Here is a 14,823-nt window from a genome sequence, read left to right as displayed (position 1 = left end):
ATATACAGACTGTGAAATACAATTGCAGAACACACATCCAATGTGGTTTCACTATTCATAGGTGCCTAGAATACAAATTCTTTTTCTGAGAGTGGGAAGACACAAGGAACAGACTCTTCACACCCACTCTGCATATTTTTCTTTTGCTTCTGATTTGGTACAAAATAATTAATATTAAATTGGTTCCAGACACTCAAGAATATTTTATTCAAAAATGATAAAAAGTAGGCAAAGTGAAAGATACTCTTGTCTGTTTGCTTACCTGGAACATTGTGATGAGCAGTCTTTCTATTCAACCGGGTGATTTTCAAGGTTTTTTTTTTCATTTTTGGGGGGATTTGGTTTAGGTTTGGCAAACAAGTAGTCTTCAGTGTTTTTACAGCAGTGGCTATTACAGAAACTATGTCTCTTGCACGTCTTATCTTGGAGGGTGGACAAAATAAACAAACTGAAAATAATACTACAATGAACAGTAAATGATGAATGGCTTACAGTACAAAAAACAGTGTAAAAAGGAAGACAAGTTTAAATATTGTTGTGTAAGAAAGGGATGAAAATAATACAAGGATGAGAATAAGTAAAATGATAGGCTGGAACATCTGGGAAAGTAAATACAAAGACAAAGAGAACAGTCAATTAATGGAATAGCAAGTCCAAAGTTTTAACAAAATAAACAGTGAATCAGACTATGCTTGTGGAGGGACCAAGTGCCCATCTCCCATTGACATCAGTAGGAGTTCTGCATGGTCATCCCTTGAAATGCCGAATTTAATTATTACTGTTACTTGTTCGGAGAAAATACCAATTAGATTGCTTTAAAATTGTATGAGCCCATGCAGTGCTCTGCCTCTAAGTTAATGGGAGCTCTACAAGCTCAGAGGTATTGCTAGATCAGAAAGTGAGCATGCCAAATGTCTTTTCTGTTTGATTTCATGCAGTACATGTATAGTAATTGATTAGCTTCAAACTCACTGCGTCTGTGACTTTCTGATACAAGGAAACAAAAGACTAATTAGTCAGCATAGGGATAAGAAATAATAGCTTTCAGCTTCACCTGGTAACTACTTTGACTGTAAACTAGCAGAACAACAGAAGTAAATTAACATAGCAAGAGACTTACTAAAACATCTGGATAATACCGTGAGCAATAACAGTGTTTGCCAACTATAGGATTGCAATATAAGATAAGGGTAGGTAATTTTCATCTTTCATGGCAGAAGATCTTGAGTCAGAAAGGAATTTGCTCCCCAAAACCTCTTTGGAACAACTCTGCACGTCACATGCAGGATGCTCGTTGACTTTTTCCTTAGAGGATGAGAGAAGAATAAAAAAGAACTGCAGAAAAGACGCTAGTCACTATTGCATGTAAGCAGTGACCCACAGCCTTTCAACAAGAGATATAACCAGTTACAGCAATTCCAATATTCACACACTGCTGTGTGGCTCTGTGACTTTATAGCTTTTCATGGTTTATTTTTCTCCGTGGTTTGTCATATTCTTTATAATTTTGGAAAGTGTATGCTTCCTCCTGTTTAAAATTAATAACTTTTGTTTTTATATATTTAGCAAGGACCCAACCACCAAGAAAATAACCATGCTCATTTATGTGCCAAAAATGCTATCATACACTGATTTAAAAGGCACAGCTCTGGCAAATGCAGCTGCAAAGCCAGAAGAAAGAGTAAAATCTTTCACCTCCTACAGTACATTATATGCTCTATTATACCTGGAGTATAATTCTTTTAAATTCATGCAGACCAGATTTATTCACTGTTCATGAGTAGGCCCCTTGGTAGAACAAGGTTTCATATGGCCAAATGAGGATTTAAAGTAATTAAATAAATAGAGACTTTTGTCCACAGTTTAGTGTAAGAGTTTTAATATGCCATACATCAAATTTTAGTCTTAATTCATTTGGCCAAGCCTTTTTACCTGTAGGCCGTAATAAGTAAAAGTCTACCTGACTCACTGACAAAGGTTCGTCTGCACTTCGATCATCTGAAGACTTTGGAACTTCAAGTCTGTCGATGAAAGTCTGGAGCTCTTTCCTGAACGCCTTCATCTGCGCATTGATCCGGTAGAGAAGCTCATGCTCACGTATTCTGCTGCCATCGTCTTCCTCATCCATCAGTCCAAACAGGTCCCCATTAGCTACATAAATTCTTGCCTCTGTTATGATGGTGCTTGTGTCAGAAATTAAGCGATCTATTGTCTTGCCCAGTCGCTCAGCTTCACAGCGAATGTCCTTCATCTGCTGCCTATCAGTGAAGCTTTTCTGCCATCCAGACGGTGTTGGATAAAAAGACCTCGTGGGTGTCAGGCACCGGATGTTTCTTACCTCTTCAGAGTCACTTTCCCCACCAATGGGCCCTTCCCTTTTGCGGTGAGGGGGGCGGGAATCGTCATCACTCTCCTTTTTTCCTGCATCACTTTCTGCATCACTATCTCTGGGGCTGCCACGGATCCCAAGATGAGAGGCTAAATCATAACGCTGCATGTTGGACATGAGAACTCTGTTCTCGTACTGGAGTTGCATGACTTTGCCACTCAGCTCATTGATCTGCATTCGTGCAGCTTTTAGCTCCTCCTGCAGTGCTTCTGTCTTGGCACTATCGTGGTGCCTGGAGCTCTCATGGGCCCCAGACTTGTATTTGTATTTGTTCAGCTCAGCCGTTATGCGCTTGTTTTGTTCTTCCACATCAGCTAAGTTTCTCCTCAGCAATTCTGTTTCATCTTCTACTAGCTGCAAATGCTGTCGTAATTCTGACAGAGATTCACTCTGTTCTCCCAGGAGCGGATTAGCGGTCCCTGAGAAATCATCTCCTCTTAAATCATCAAGCTCTGCTTTCAGTCCTCTATTTTCTACTTCTAGCTCCACTATTTTCCTCCCAAGAATGTTAGCTTCTTCCTCCACAAGTCTCAATCGAAGCTTAAGTTCAGCTTCTCTTGTGGTAGGTGGCCCACCTGCTTCACCTTTTGGCAAGGGACTGTCCAAATCCCCATAAAATGATCTGTATTTTTGCAGCTCATGTTCAAATCTGTCCTTCTCCTTATCAATCTTGGCCATTTTCTTTCTCATCAAGGCTGCTTCTTCTTTGACAAACTGTAGCTGGCATTTCAGGTCTTCATTGTCCTCCTTAAAAAAAAAAAAAAAAAAGGAAAAAAAAGTATTTGAAGAAACAATGTAAAACAGGAGACCTCCAGTGGATGGTCTTAAATTACAGGATCAACAATCATAGATAGGTACATGGCTTTAGAAACAAGAAGGATTTTCTGTGATCATTTTTTTTCATTGATCAGTAAGCAAAAGAAGGGGAAGTAAATATTTAAATTTAAAAGAGGGAGAATTTTACTTGCAATGTTTTACTTGCAATGAAAGTCTGCACAGTCTCCAGAAATACCACTGGGGGCACCTTGTATTTTCTAGATTTGCAATGCTGCAAAAGACTTTGCAGTGCTCAAAAATCCTGAAATTTGTATACAAAGAGCTTATAATCTTGTCCCACTGGTGCTCCATTTACTTATTTTGCCTAAAGTATACAGAGCACATGTAAGCTGGTGGGTTCTGTTGCAGCATCAGTGGTTCATTTAGGTGGTCCCCGACATCATGACAGCTGACTGCAGGTATGGGGTAAGAGTTCTCAAGAGTTTGGCAACATATATAAATAAAGAAAAGACCAAAGAAAGTGAGCAACTGAAGTGCTTATACATCATACACATCATTTCCAGAGTGTCCCTGAAGCCTACACATGAGGATCTGGAGTACTGTTATTTCAACATACCTCTGTCGGTGTCTGCTGTGACTTTTTTTCTGATTTTTGTAGGTCTTTGCTCCCTCTTCTTTTCAGTGATTGCTGCAACAACAAAATGAGAGGCACTGAATATTTCATTAAAGATGTACATAATTTAGTCATCCTTTTTAAACAGTGAGACAAATGCAAACATAAAGGCAGTAATTTCTTTTAATCCTTGAGACGACGCAAACCACACAGTCAAACCACATAATCAGTGTCAGTGACATCCCACCAGCTGACCTGGGCATACATCTATAAGTACATCTTTCTCTGTGTCCCACCCACAGGCTTCAAGCTTGCAGTGGCCTACCATCGCAGCTCTCCCAGGCCTACACTGTAGACAACTCTGTGCAGACAAACACATAGATCTGGTCACTGGGGTTGTTCTGTTCTCTGAACGTGTTCAATAGACATGATTTAAAGCTGCTCAAACTACAAAGTCCTACACAAAGTGAATTAGCTTATGTCCAGCACCACACAAACACATCTGGGTTCACATGTGCTGGGTTCAAAACCTACTGGAAAAAATACCATAATTGCTTACAATAAAAAGTTCATTAGCAGGCAAGTGGTAGCAGTGGAAAATAACACCAACCATCGCACTGTCAACACTCAATACAGATCATCAAGAAAACAGCAGGAGAGAGGAAAGTGACTGAGAAAATATGTTAATACATAACATCCCACTTGCAGCTGTTCCCAGTTTTTATGCTCCACAGGTAAAATGTAGCCCCTGCAGCAGGGCAGTAATACAACTGTCACCACCTCCCTCTGAGATTATTCTCTGGTAAAAAGAGCCTTTGTGCCACCGAGAATCGAGAAACATGCATTTTCCTGCACCAACCAGGGAGAAAACAGCTGTATCTAAATGCCATCCAGGTCTATATAGGGGGAATTCAAATCTGTTCATAATCCTCAAGGAACAGAGTACAATGGGCAAGTATGCTGTATATTACAATCCTTTGCTGTATTCGCCTGCTGGAACCAATTGTTCTCCTTCTGCAGATCACCTTCATCATGAATATTAAGCTTCATGGACTGCTCACTCCAAAGGGAAGGTCAATGCCATAGAAGCGACTCACATGTGAATCTAAGCAACTTTAAGAGACGGTTTCTTATAAGGCTTTTTGCTGAAATTAACTATAGAGTTATGCAAGAATTAAAATAAGCTCAGATTCAGAAGAACTAAAATTCACAGATGGATTCTCCAAGAACCAGAATCAAAATTTTTCTGTCTCTTGAAGAAATGCTGAGTGCTCTCAGTAGATAAGACAATAAAGCCAAAGATGATTAGTATCTCAGCTAGATACCTGTGAATCACAGGATTCTAGAAGAATCTAGAAAAGACACAAGAATAGTTAAATTAATTCACCTCTTCCTTTAAAAATAAAGCTAACTACTTTGGGATTGAGTCTACAAACAAAATGATTCTTCTCCAGGGTCATCCAATAGTTACCCTGTTACAGAATTGGTATGTGCATGTGGAAGGCTTTTTGTTGTTTTCTTTCTGAATTGCAAATCTAAAGAGTTAAACTTTCAGAGATGCACCTTCCTCCTATGCATTACCATTAGTTATACCACTGTAAAAAGCCCCTTTCCAGATCAGTTATAACTGCAAACTTTGGCTTGCACCAGATTCTCACCAATGCCACCCACTGATAAAGTAACTGAGGGATAGTTAAACCACATTTCTGCTTGATTACATAAATTCGTTCTTGCCAAGCTCAGCATCTCTCCACACATAATGAGGTTCTGAAATGCTGAGCTACATCTTCTTGTGTACCCTACAACTTTTCAGAAGATATGAGATTTATGAAAAAGTTTCAGAAGTTTCAGATGACCAAAAAAAATAATAACCCTAGAGGCAAAAAGTATTTTTATGGACTTGACATAAAACTAAAACCTTGTGTTTCTCCTTTCTCTCAATATGTTTTTTTTACTTGTTTATTTTTTGTTTTTGTTTTTAATGTTATAGTCCCTTTTGAAAAAGTCAGGATAGTACCATTTTAACTACAGCAATAGTTGTGGCTCTTTAATGACTAGGCACAACTTTCTATCCTGCTCTACTTGAATTACAACAAACCACGCACAGAGCTTATATTATTCACCAATGAAATGATGGTGTTTAGCAACAGAATTTCATAGCGGAAAGCAATGAAGAACATACACAATTCAATGGGCAGGATGATTCGGGTAGGTAGGTTAGACCCAGCAGGAATTTATATAATCTCTTTTCTTGTGAAAAACACCAGGACACAATTTCTGATCACTAGAGGTTACGATCTCATTTACACACCGCAGCTGACAGATGGCATCTTCAAAATCTTCAAAATCACAGTGCCCCATAAATATCTTGTTAGGACACTGAGGTGATACTCATGCTGAATGAAGAATGACACATATCAAGCAGTATATCCTTCTATAAATCATCAATTTTAAGAGATTTATTCAGAGTTCAAAAGTTGTTTGTTCAAAAAGCTTTGTGTTTGATCCTCTTTTAATATAACTCTCCACTTGCTGATCCTTTTCCCATGTCACAGTGTACTGCAAAGCATAATGTAATTGCCTCTAGAGGCCACCTCTACTGTTTGTCAACTACAGCAAAAAAAATCTGCCCCTCAAATTTTAGAACTGGTTTTGATAATTTGTTGTAAAGGGTAATTTTAGGGCTCAGAAAATTTTTCTTCCATATTTTTTAAAATTACATTCAGTTCAGTCTATTTAATGACTATGAATTTTAAAAAGAGAAAAATAAAAGTGACAAACACAAGACTGCATCTGTACTACCTGATCAGTATGCTGCCCAGACAGCTTTATGGTTTTAATAACCTCGAACCAAGCTACCCATCTGCAGGAGAAAATAATAAGCAAAAAAATGCCTATCATACTGTTTCTACAATGGGGAGTTTGCTGAACTGCTCAAGTAGTAATGAAATATTTCAGCAGTTCTAGGAATAATAAGAGCAGCAAGTGGGGCACATATCACTGTATTGTATAAGCTCTGCTTACCTCTGGAAGAAGGAGGTACAGCCAGGTTTGAGCTGACTATTCCAGTATTCACTGTTGTGGGCACACATAAGGCTGCATCAGTGTGCTGGCAATGCTGAGAAATTTCCACAGTCTAGATAAGCCCACAGACAATGTCCGCATTATATGCACACCAGATCACATGCAATGGGCAATTCTGCTGCGATGTTCAGCAGCACCAGTTCTCCAGTGACCCTTCACTGGAGTTTATCCAATGTCTTGCTGGAGATGCTAAGCACTTCTCAGGACCAGATGGCAAAATCCTTCTCTTGCCAGCCTTAAGTTGCAATCCAAATGTGCAATCCTAACCACCTGCGACGCTGAGTGCTTCACGGATACAAAAAGACCTGAAATCTACTCTATAAAAACACAATGCAATGAAATAACAGCATCACTCTCCGAGTAAAAAAGCTGTAAAATGAAGGCAGTTCTCACTACCTGATTCTAAACTACAGTAAATCCTCCTGCAATTTATAAAGAAACCCTGAATAAAACATACCAAGATTTCAAGACACTTAGTTTGATTATTTCAAGCCTGATCTGAGGGTAAATGATCTAAAAATCAATGTAAACAATCACAGGACGAATTCCTAACACATAAAGGGATCTATGGGTGCACAGGGCTCCACAATCAGCCCTTATTCCTCCTCACAGATGAGGACAAGGCAAAGGATGTGCAGCGTCTGAACCTCCACAGCTGCAACTGGCCCTTCTTATTCCCATACAGTTGAACTGTGCACACTTATAGTTAGCTGCCTCCTAACTGCTGTGAGAGATCTACAGAGCTTTCAAAATCAGCAAACCTAGCACTGTCTTTACGGTCCTGAAGCAACATCTTTACAGTCCTCAAGCAGCCTGGTCTGGTGGGAGTTGCCCCTGCCCATGACAGGGGGGTTGGAACTGGATGGGCTTTAAGGTCCCTCCCTACTCAAACCACTGTGATTCTGTGAAAAGTCACTGAATATTGAACTACTTTGGGGCAGCACAAACTTGCCTCTGGTGCAGAGTGACTGTGATCAGGGAAATGGAAATTTGCCCTAAGACTCTCGCTGTACTTTCCCTTCAGGCAAGTATGGTCGGTTAGCTCATGGATCTGGATCAAAGCAGACACAAGACAGATTTTTCAGTTTACTGCCACTGAGTCTAATTCAACATATCAGATTATGTAGTAAAAAATAACTGGACACTCTCCACGTTGGCAAATTGAAAATACACTTTCTCCTGAAAGCAATCTTCGTTTTTTTTTTAAAATGTCTCCCTTATTCTGCAACTCTACCAACCATTTTCACGTACAGACTCCATAAAATGCCAGCCACACTGGTGGCTGTTTACCAGTAACAAACTCAAGACACTGTCTTTGTCTGTCGTTGGCACAAGTATGCAGAATCACACAAACCCTTTACTCCTTCCACACTGTTTCAAGGGCAGCAGACCCAAGTATTTCAGTATTCTAATTGCTTGCAAAATTAAGGTGGGAAAGTAAATGCCGGGGATATGGGAAACGCAATGAAGCACAGCACCCAACTCCATGAACCAAACACAGAGCTGTGGGTCTAAGCATACCCCTAATAGCTCTAGAAATGTCCTCTTCATATTAAAACTGGTGTATTTGAAAACACTGCTGAAGAACCATATGAAATGAGAGCAAGCAAGGAGAGAAAAATAGATCTTAGTCTTTTGAATGTCTTCATATTTCAGAAGAGAAAAGAGCAACTATCCTGCAATATTTGTATTATTTTATTTGCATTTATGAATTACTTCACTTATCATTTTCAGAACCTTTACTATTATTCATTTGTCAATTAAAAGAAAAAAAATAATAAAATACGGAAAAAGACACACATTTGTGTTTTAGCTAGAAAAATCCTTTACATTTTGTATAAAAAACACATTACTAAAGCAAATAATCTTTGAATAATAGAATGGTTTCATTGAATAATAGAATGGTTTAGATCAGAAGGGACCTTAATTCCAACCCCCCTGCCATGGGCAGGGACACCTCCCACCAGACCAGGCTGCCCAAAGCCCCATCCAGCCTGGCCTTGAACACCTCCAGGGATGGGGCAGCCACAGCTTCTCTGGGCAACCTGTGCCAGGGCCTCACCACCCTCACAGTAAAGAACTTCTTCCTATAATATAATGATATTACAATACACTTATAACTTCTTCCTATAATAACGATAACTCTGTGATGCAACCAGATAAAAACATTCTTTGCAATGAATAAAACAAAGTAGGACATTTGCTTCCATGACACCTGCTTCCTCTGTTTTCCCATTTGAAAAAAATCCTGAGCAGTAGAAGATCAAAGTTGCCTTTTCAAAGGTCTCCTCCATATGACCAGGTCAAATAGCCAGACAACTCTGATACTTTGTTTTCTGTGATTGTACACTCCCTCATCTACCTATCTGAAAACAGTGAAAGTAAATTCCTGAAGAGGAGGATGCCTCCTGCCATTTGAAACTTTTACATGATGAATGAGCTAGGCATGCCTGGTTTCCCAGCACTATCCAACTAGGCTTCATTATGGATGCAGAAATCAGAGTCAGCTAACACTCCGCTCCCTAATCCTGAAATGCAAGAGTAAATCTCAGAACATGAACCCTTTGAAGTGAAAACACTGGAATAAGGTATTTTGTTGCAGGGTGATGCTAGTTAAATCTGTTTCCTAGTGCTTGTCTAAGTAGCTGTTTATTTTTCAGCTCAGTTATTTATGTTTTCTGAGAGAATACAGTCAGTCTTTCTGTCAGGGTTTGCACGGTGCCCAGTACAATGCACCCCAGCTGTTATCTGGGACTGCCAGTATGACACAGACAGTATACCAACACAGTTCAAAACACCACCATACAACAACAGCAATAATCATAAATCACAGACATGGACATGGCAGTTTTCAGTTAAATACATTTTAGATTTTACCAAATCAAAATAAAGTTTTACATACACTGCTCACTAGAGATGTATATAGAAGCCAGTTCTGCAAAGCTGGGGGCTGACCACAGGTGTACAGTGGTTTCAAGTCCATTTTATACTGAAGAGTATGTACAGTCAGCTCTTAAAGTCACTCAGCTGATTCACAAGGAATGGTGGCATCACGAACATGCACATGCCAAGAACATGTTTAGGTCTGTAGGCAGGCAACAGAGAAAGGAGCTTTGCAGCTCACCCTAAAAGTCTGTGCACCAGAGACAGCACTTCTGGTCACATGAACAACTCACAAAAAAATAAAATTTTACATTTGAGAGGATGCAAAAATTGTAGATGGATTCAGTTAGGAAAAAATCTGAAATCTATACTTGGTCTAGAGGTCTCGGCACTGAGAAGAAGATGTTTTGTTAACAGGGGAAGAAATCCATTTCAAGATCAATCACCACTCTATCTTCTCACTAGAAAGAGGGGGCTTCTTTTTCTTTTTGTCTCTTTTTTGTCTTTATTTCCTTGGGGAAGTTCTATTGTAAAGCTAACATTCTGCAAATTGGCTGAGAAATATTTTCTATAATATGACATGAGGCGAAGTTTTAAAGGTGTTTAGGAATTAGGATTATTGAAAACTGAGGACCGGACTGCAGTGCTCTGAAGTTATGCCAGTGTGATCCTGCCACAAATTAAATCTACGTTTTGTTGAGCAGCTCATGTCAAGAAAGCACACCGCAAAGATAAACCAAGGAGTCTAGAGTCTAAAATGGAGGCAAGACATATTTGCAGTTTGGACATCCCCACACCCACCTTTCTCACTCTATCTGGTATCTTATGTTCTCTGCCTGGTCTATTACACTCATAAGCCTGCACCCAATGCTTTTCCCAGTATTTCTACCAAGACAAAGATGGAGATGAGGGGAAGCAAAATATTGCAGCACTGGCTAGAGCAGGGGACCAGTGAAGTCGCTGACTACAAAATGCTGAGAAGACGTGTGACTAGCTCCCATGCCTCTTCCTCCTAAATGAAACTTGCTTAGATTTTTAAGGGAGATGCTCATTCCCAGTAAGGGAATAGGTTGTAGATTGTAGGCTGACTTAAAATCTTCATGTAGACATTGCCTTAAGACTCTTATTTAAAGGTTCCCTTTGCTAGGAATGAGGAAATTTCATTCTAAAATGAAGTCTTCAGCTCATTATAAATATTTGATCACTGGGATGCATTTTTAACTAGCCATCATGAGCAAACATCCACTCTTCTGCATTTATTGTAAATGTCAGTGAGCCAGCAAATCACCTGCAAATTAACACCACAGCAGTCCTAATGGGGTCTCACAGGAATCAATTCTTGGTCCTATGCTAATTAACATTTTTCACTCCTGCCTGGGAAAAACGTAAAATAATTGTGGATTTAAACCACAGATAAAGATTGGAGAAATGTTAAAAAGGAGAGTCACTCATACAACCTAGGTGCAATGAAATAATATCTGTTTTAATATGACTAAATGTCATAATACACATGTAAAAACAAAGAGTGAAAGCTATGCTAAGACAACAGGAAAACAGCCTAGACAATACAGAAGGAACCTGAAAAGCTACATCACTGAAGCAGACTTCAAAGAGGATAATCAGCTGAAGGGATGTTCAAGTGTACTTTTGTGACTGTGTAAGGTTTATAAATCAAGGTTTTTATAGCAGGGGGGCTGCAGGGGTGGCCTCTGAGAGCAGAGCTCAGCAGCTGCCCCATGTCAGATCAGAGCCAGCTCCAGTCAGCTCCAAAAGGGACCTGCTGCTGGCCAGAGCCGAGCCAGGGAGTGACACTGGGTAGGCCTCTGGGAAAGCAGATTTAAGGAAGGGAGAAAACAAAACAAAACAAAACCAAAAACGACTGTGAAACAGCAGCTGGGAGAAGGGAGTGGGAAAACGCGAGAGAAGCAGCCCTGCAGCCCCCAAGGTCATTGCAGAGGAGGGCAGGAGGTGCAGGAGGGCAGTTCCCCTGTGGCCTGTGGAGAGGCCCCTGGTGGAGCAGGCTGTCCCCCTGCAGCCCATGGGTCCCACACGGAGCAGATCTCCACGCTGCAGCCCGTGGAGGAGCCCCCGGGGGAGCAGGTGGATGTGGCCTGGAGGAGGCTGCGGCCCATGGAGAGCCCCCGCAGGAGCAGGCCCCGGGCCGGAGCTGCAGCCCGTGGAGAGGAGCCCACGCAGGAGCAGGGGTCTGGGGGCAGCTGCCGCCCGTGGGGGACCCGTGCTGGAGCAGTTTGCTCCTGGGGGATGGATGGACCCCGTGGTACGGAGCCGTGTGGGAGCAGTGCTTGAGGAGCTGCTACCTGTGGGCAGCCCCCGCAGGCTCAGTTGGGGAAGGACGGCATCCCGTGGGAGGGACCCCGCGGGGAGCAGGGGCACAGAGGGACCAAGAAGGAGCAGCGGAGACAAAGTGCTATAGACTGACCACAGCCCCCATTCCCCCATTCCCCTGTACTGCTTGGGGGAAGAGGAGGTGGAAGAGGGTGGATGTGGGGCGGTGTTTTTAGTTCTCACCGCTCTAATCTGTTATCTGGCAATTGATTTTGGGTAGACCTGTGCGGTGTCAAGAGTTGGACTTGATGATCCTTAAGGGTCCCTTCCAACTCAGGATATTCTATGATTCTATGATTCTAATAAATTACATTAATCCCATTACACAGAGTCTACTTTGGCAGTGACAGTAACTGGTGAGTGATCTCCCTGTTCTTATCTCAACCCATGAGCTTTTTTCATCATGTTTTCTCCTCCTGTTCTTTTGAGGGAGTGTGGGAGAGCGGTGAAACCACCATGCAGTGAAACCACCATGGTGACCAAATGGCTTAATTTGTCCTAGGAAGTAGATGTTGAAACTGAGGTTCCCTGTGCAGTCTCTAGAGATGGATGTTCCTCTCCACAGCCATGCCACCCTCAGACCAGTGCAATGAACCACTTCCAAGCAGTGCCCATCTTTCTTCTCTGAGGGAGGCCAAATTCCTCACTTAGGTTTACAGCTTAATTTTTAGATGGCTAAATGATGTCAACTCTAAGCATGCAGATTAAACCAACCAAACAACAACAACACAAATAAAGAATTGATGCTGGACTCTTGAATTTAGCACAGTAGCAGGAATACATGTTGCCTGGCTGGTAACTTGCTTTCAGCTAATTTAGATGAGAGGGGAGGTGCAAAAATTTACCCATTACTGGAGCAGTTCAGGAAGAGTTGTGATAGGCTGTTTGTAGCTGTCAACTTTCACAGAAGACCAGCAACTTTTTCTGAAAAGTAGCTATTGTTTAAATAAAATGTCTTGAGGTATCCTATGACCCATGGTATTCAAGAAGCCAGACTGGCTGATCATATTATACAGTTCTGGCCTCAATTGCTGACTGTATGAAACTGTACCAAAGCCTGGGAACTCAGCAACATTACTTGGAGAAGCACGCCACAAAGAAAATGAACCTTCCGAGTGTATTTGTGTCTGTGTATCATCAAGGCAACATTCCAGTTCAAAACTCTTTCAGGGGCACTGTTACTGGTGCTTCTAATTAGTCATTTAATCAAAGATCTAAACTGCAAGCATCTGTAAAAATTGAAATAGTTCAGCCAAGCCTGTAATATAAAACACTCTTGGTAATTAGGCTACTTTGATGTTATCATCAGTCATGCTTTACAGGGACATAGAAGCCTCTCATTATACACAACACTGATGGAAACAAATGCATGGCAAATACATTGTAAGTGCAAGTATTCATCTGTGACCTAAGCAAAGAGGTTGGTTATTATCCTAACCTGAACTCATGGCTGAGAGTGTCAAATTCAATTAACACAATCATACAACACAGATCAGACAAAGAAAGACAGAATTGATATCCACTCACTCTACACATCTCAATATGTGCTATTGATAATTTAAACAGTAAGAAGAAAAAACATGTAATATGCCAAAACATCTCCGCAGAAACAAACACTTCAAAAAATTTACCTGCACCTATAAAAGGTTAATCCACTGCCCTTTACTTCAGATTAATAAATGCAATGTTTGAAATTCATAACTGTGGAGCATTGTCAAGACCTGGATCTTAAAATGCCAGAGGGTTGCATTTCTTAATCTTACAAACACTGCAGTAAGAATAAACCGCCAGGTTAACAAACATCATAAGCTTGGTGTTCTTGTTCCTGTCTAGTATAATTCAGAAGAGCAGTCTGGCTGATCACAGCACCCAGGACACCCTATAGCTGGGTGCTCTCCCTGTTAAGTGACTCACCTCTATACACCACAGAATATGGCTATAAATATATGCAAATGTAAGTGTCTGAAAGAAGACGGCTCAAAACATGCCATTCTGCTCTCCGAACTGTAGTACACTTACAGGACTGTTAAGAGATAGAGCACAACTAGCACACTGGTAATCAATGAAGAATCACATTGTACAATCAGTCTTTACTGTTGTACAGCCCAGCCACAGAAGCTATTCACTGGGCAGTATTCCCCAACCACTGTGGCAGGTATAATACTGTCTTTGTTTTACTTCATTTGTCATACATCACTCCCCTTAATGCATGTGAGGTATCTGTCTGAATGAAGGTTTAATACTCTGCACGCACACACAGAGCTATATTGCACAGAACAAACTAGTTGCACAAAACAGTGGGCACATCAGAGCAGCAGGGAAAATGCCCTGCTTCATGTACCTGCATCTGATCTCCTGTTCACTGGCTGGGTTCTGCCTAAGAAGACAACTTTACAGACTTTACAGACTTCAAGAAGACAACTTTACAGACTTGTTTAACAGAAGTAACCTGGAAACCATTTCTTTTCTTCCCTTCCAGAACGGACCTTTTCTACACCTGTAAGCTCTGCCACAAAATGAGATGTTAGATCATGCTTGTTATTGCCAATTACAGACAACACAAGTGAGAAAAAAAAATCAAAGAATCACAAAATAGTTAAGGTTGAAAGCAACTTCTGGAGATCTAACCCAATCCCCCTGCTCACAGCAGAGTCAAATAAAGCAGGCTTCCCAATGCCATGTCCTGTGGGGTCTTGTGTAACTTGAAGGATGAAGACTCCTTCCTCTACAA

General features: G+C 41.0%; 1 protein-coding gene across 10 annotated transcripts in view; it reads right to left on the bottom strand.

The window, feature by feature from the left end:
* LOC118164700 (protein SOGA3-like) overlaps nt 1-14,823 on the bottom strand; it is a 54,896-nt gene that overhangs the window by 24,882 nt on the left and 15,191 nt on the right. For 4 of the 10 annotated variants that reach the window (XM_035322383.1, XM_035322384.1, XM_035322382.1 and 1 more), the window contains exon 1: nt 263-902. Coding sequence is in view for 3 of the 10 variants with exons in the window: in XM_035322389.1 (XP_035178280.1) it covers nt 489-599; nt 1,961-3,136; nt 3,783-3,854 (1,359 nt within the window). In the remaining 7 variants the exon portion in view is untranslated. Of the gene's footprint in view, nt 1-262; nt 988-1,960; nt 3,137-3,782; nt 3,855-14,823 lie in introns of those variants that run through there. The other 6 variants (XM_035322388.1, XM_035322387.1, XM_035322385.1 and 3 more) reach the window with 4 other exon arrangements.

Source organism: Oxyura jamaicensis, chromosome 3 (assembly GCF_011077185.1).
Source record: "Oxyura jamaicensis isolate SHBP4307 breed ruddy duck chromosome 3, BPBGC_Ojam_1.0, whole genome shotgun sequence".
Classification (NCBI taxonomy): domain Eukaryota; kingdom Metazoa; phylum Chordata; class Aves; order Anseriformes; family Anatidae; genus Oxyura; species Oxyura jamaicensis.
Note: the sequence above shows the minus strand (reverse complement) of the source record. Positions and strands in the feature narration are given on the sequence as shown.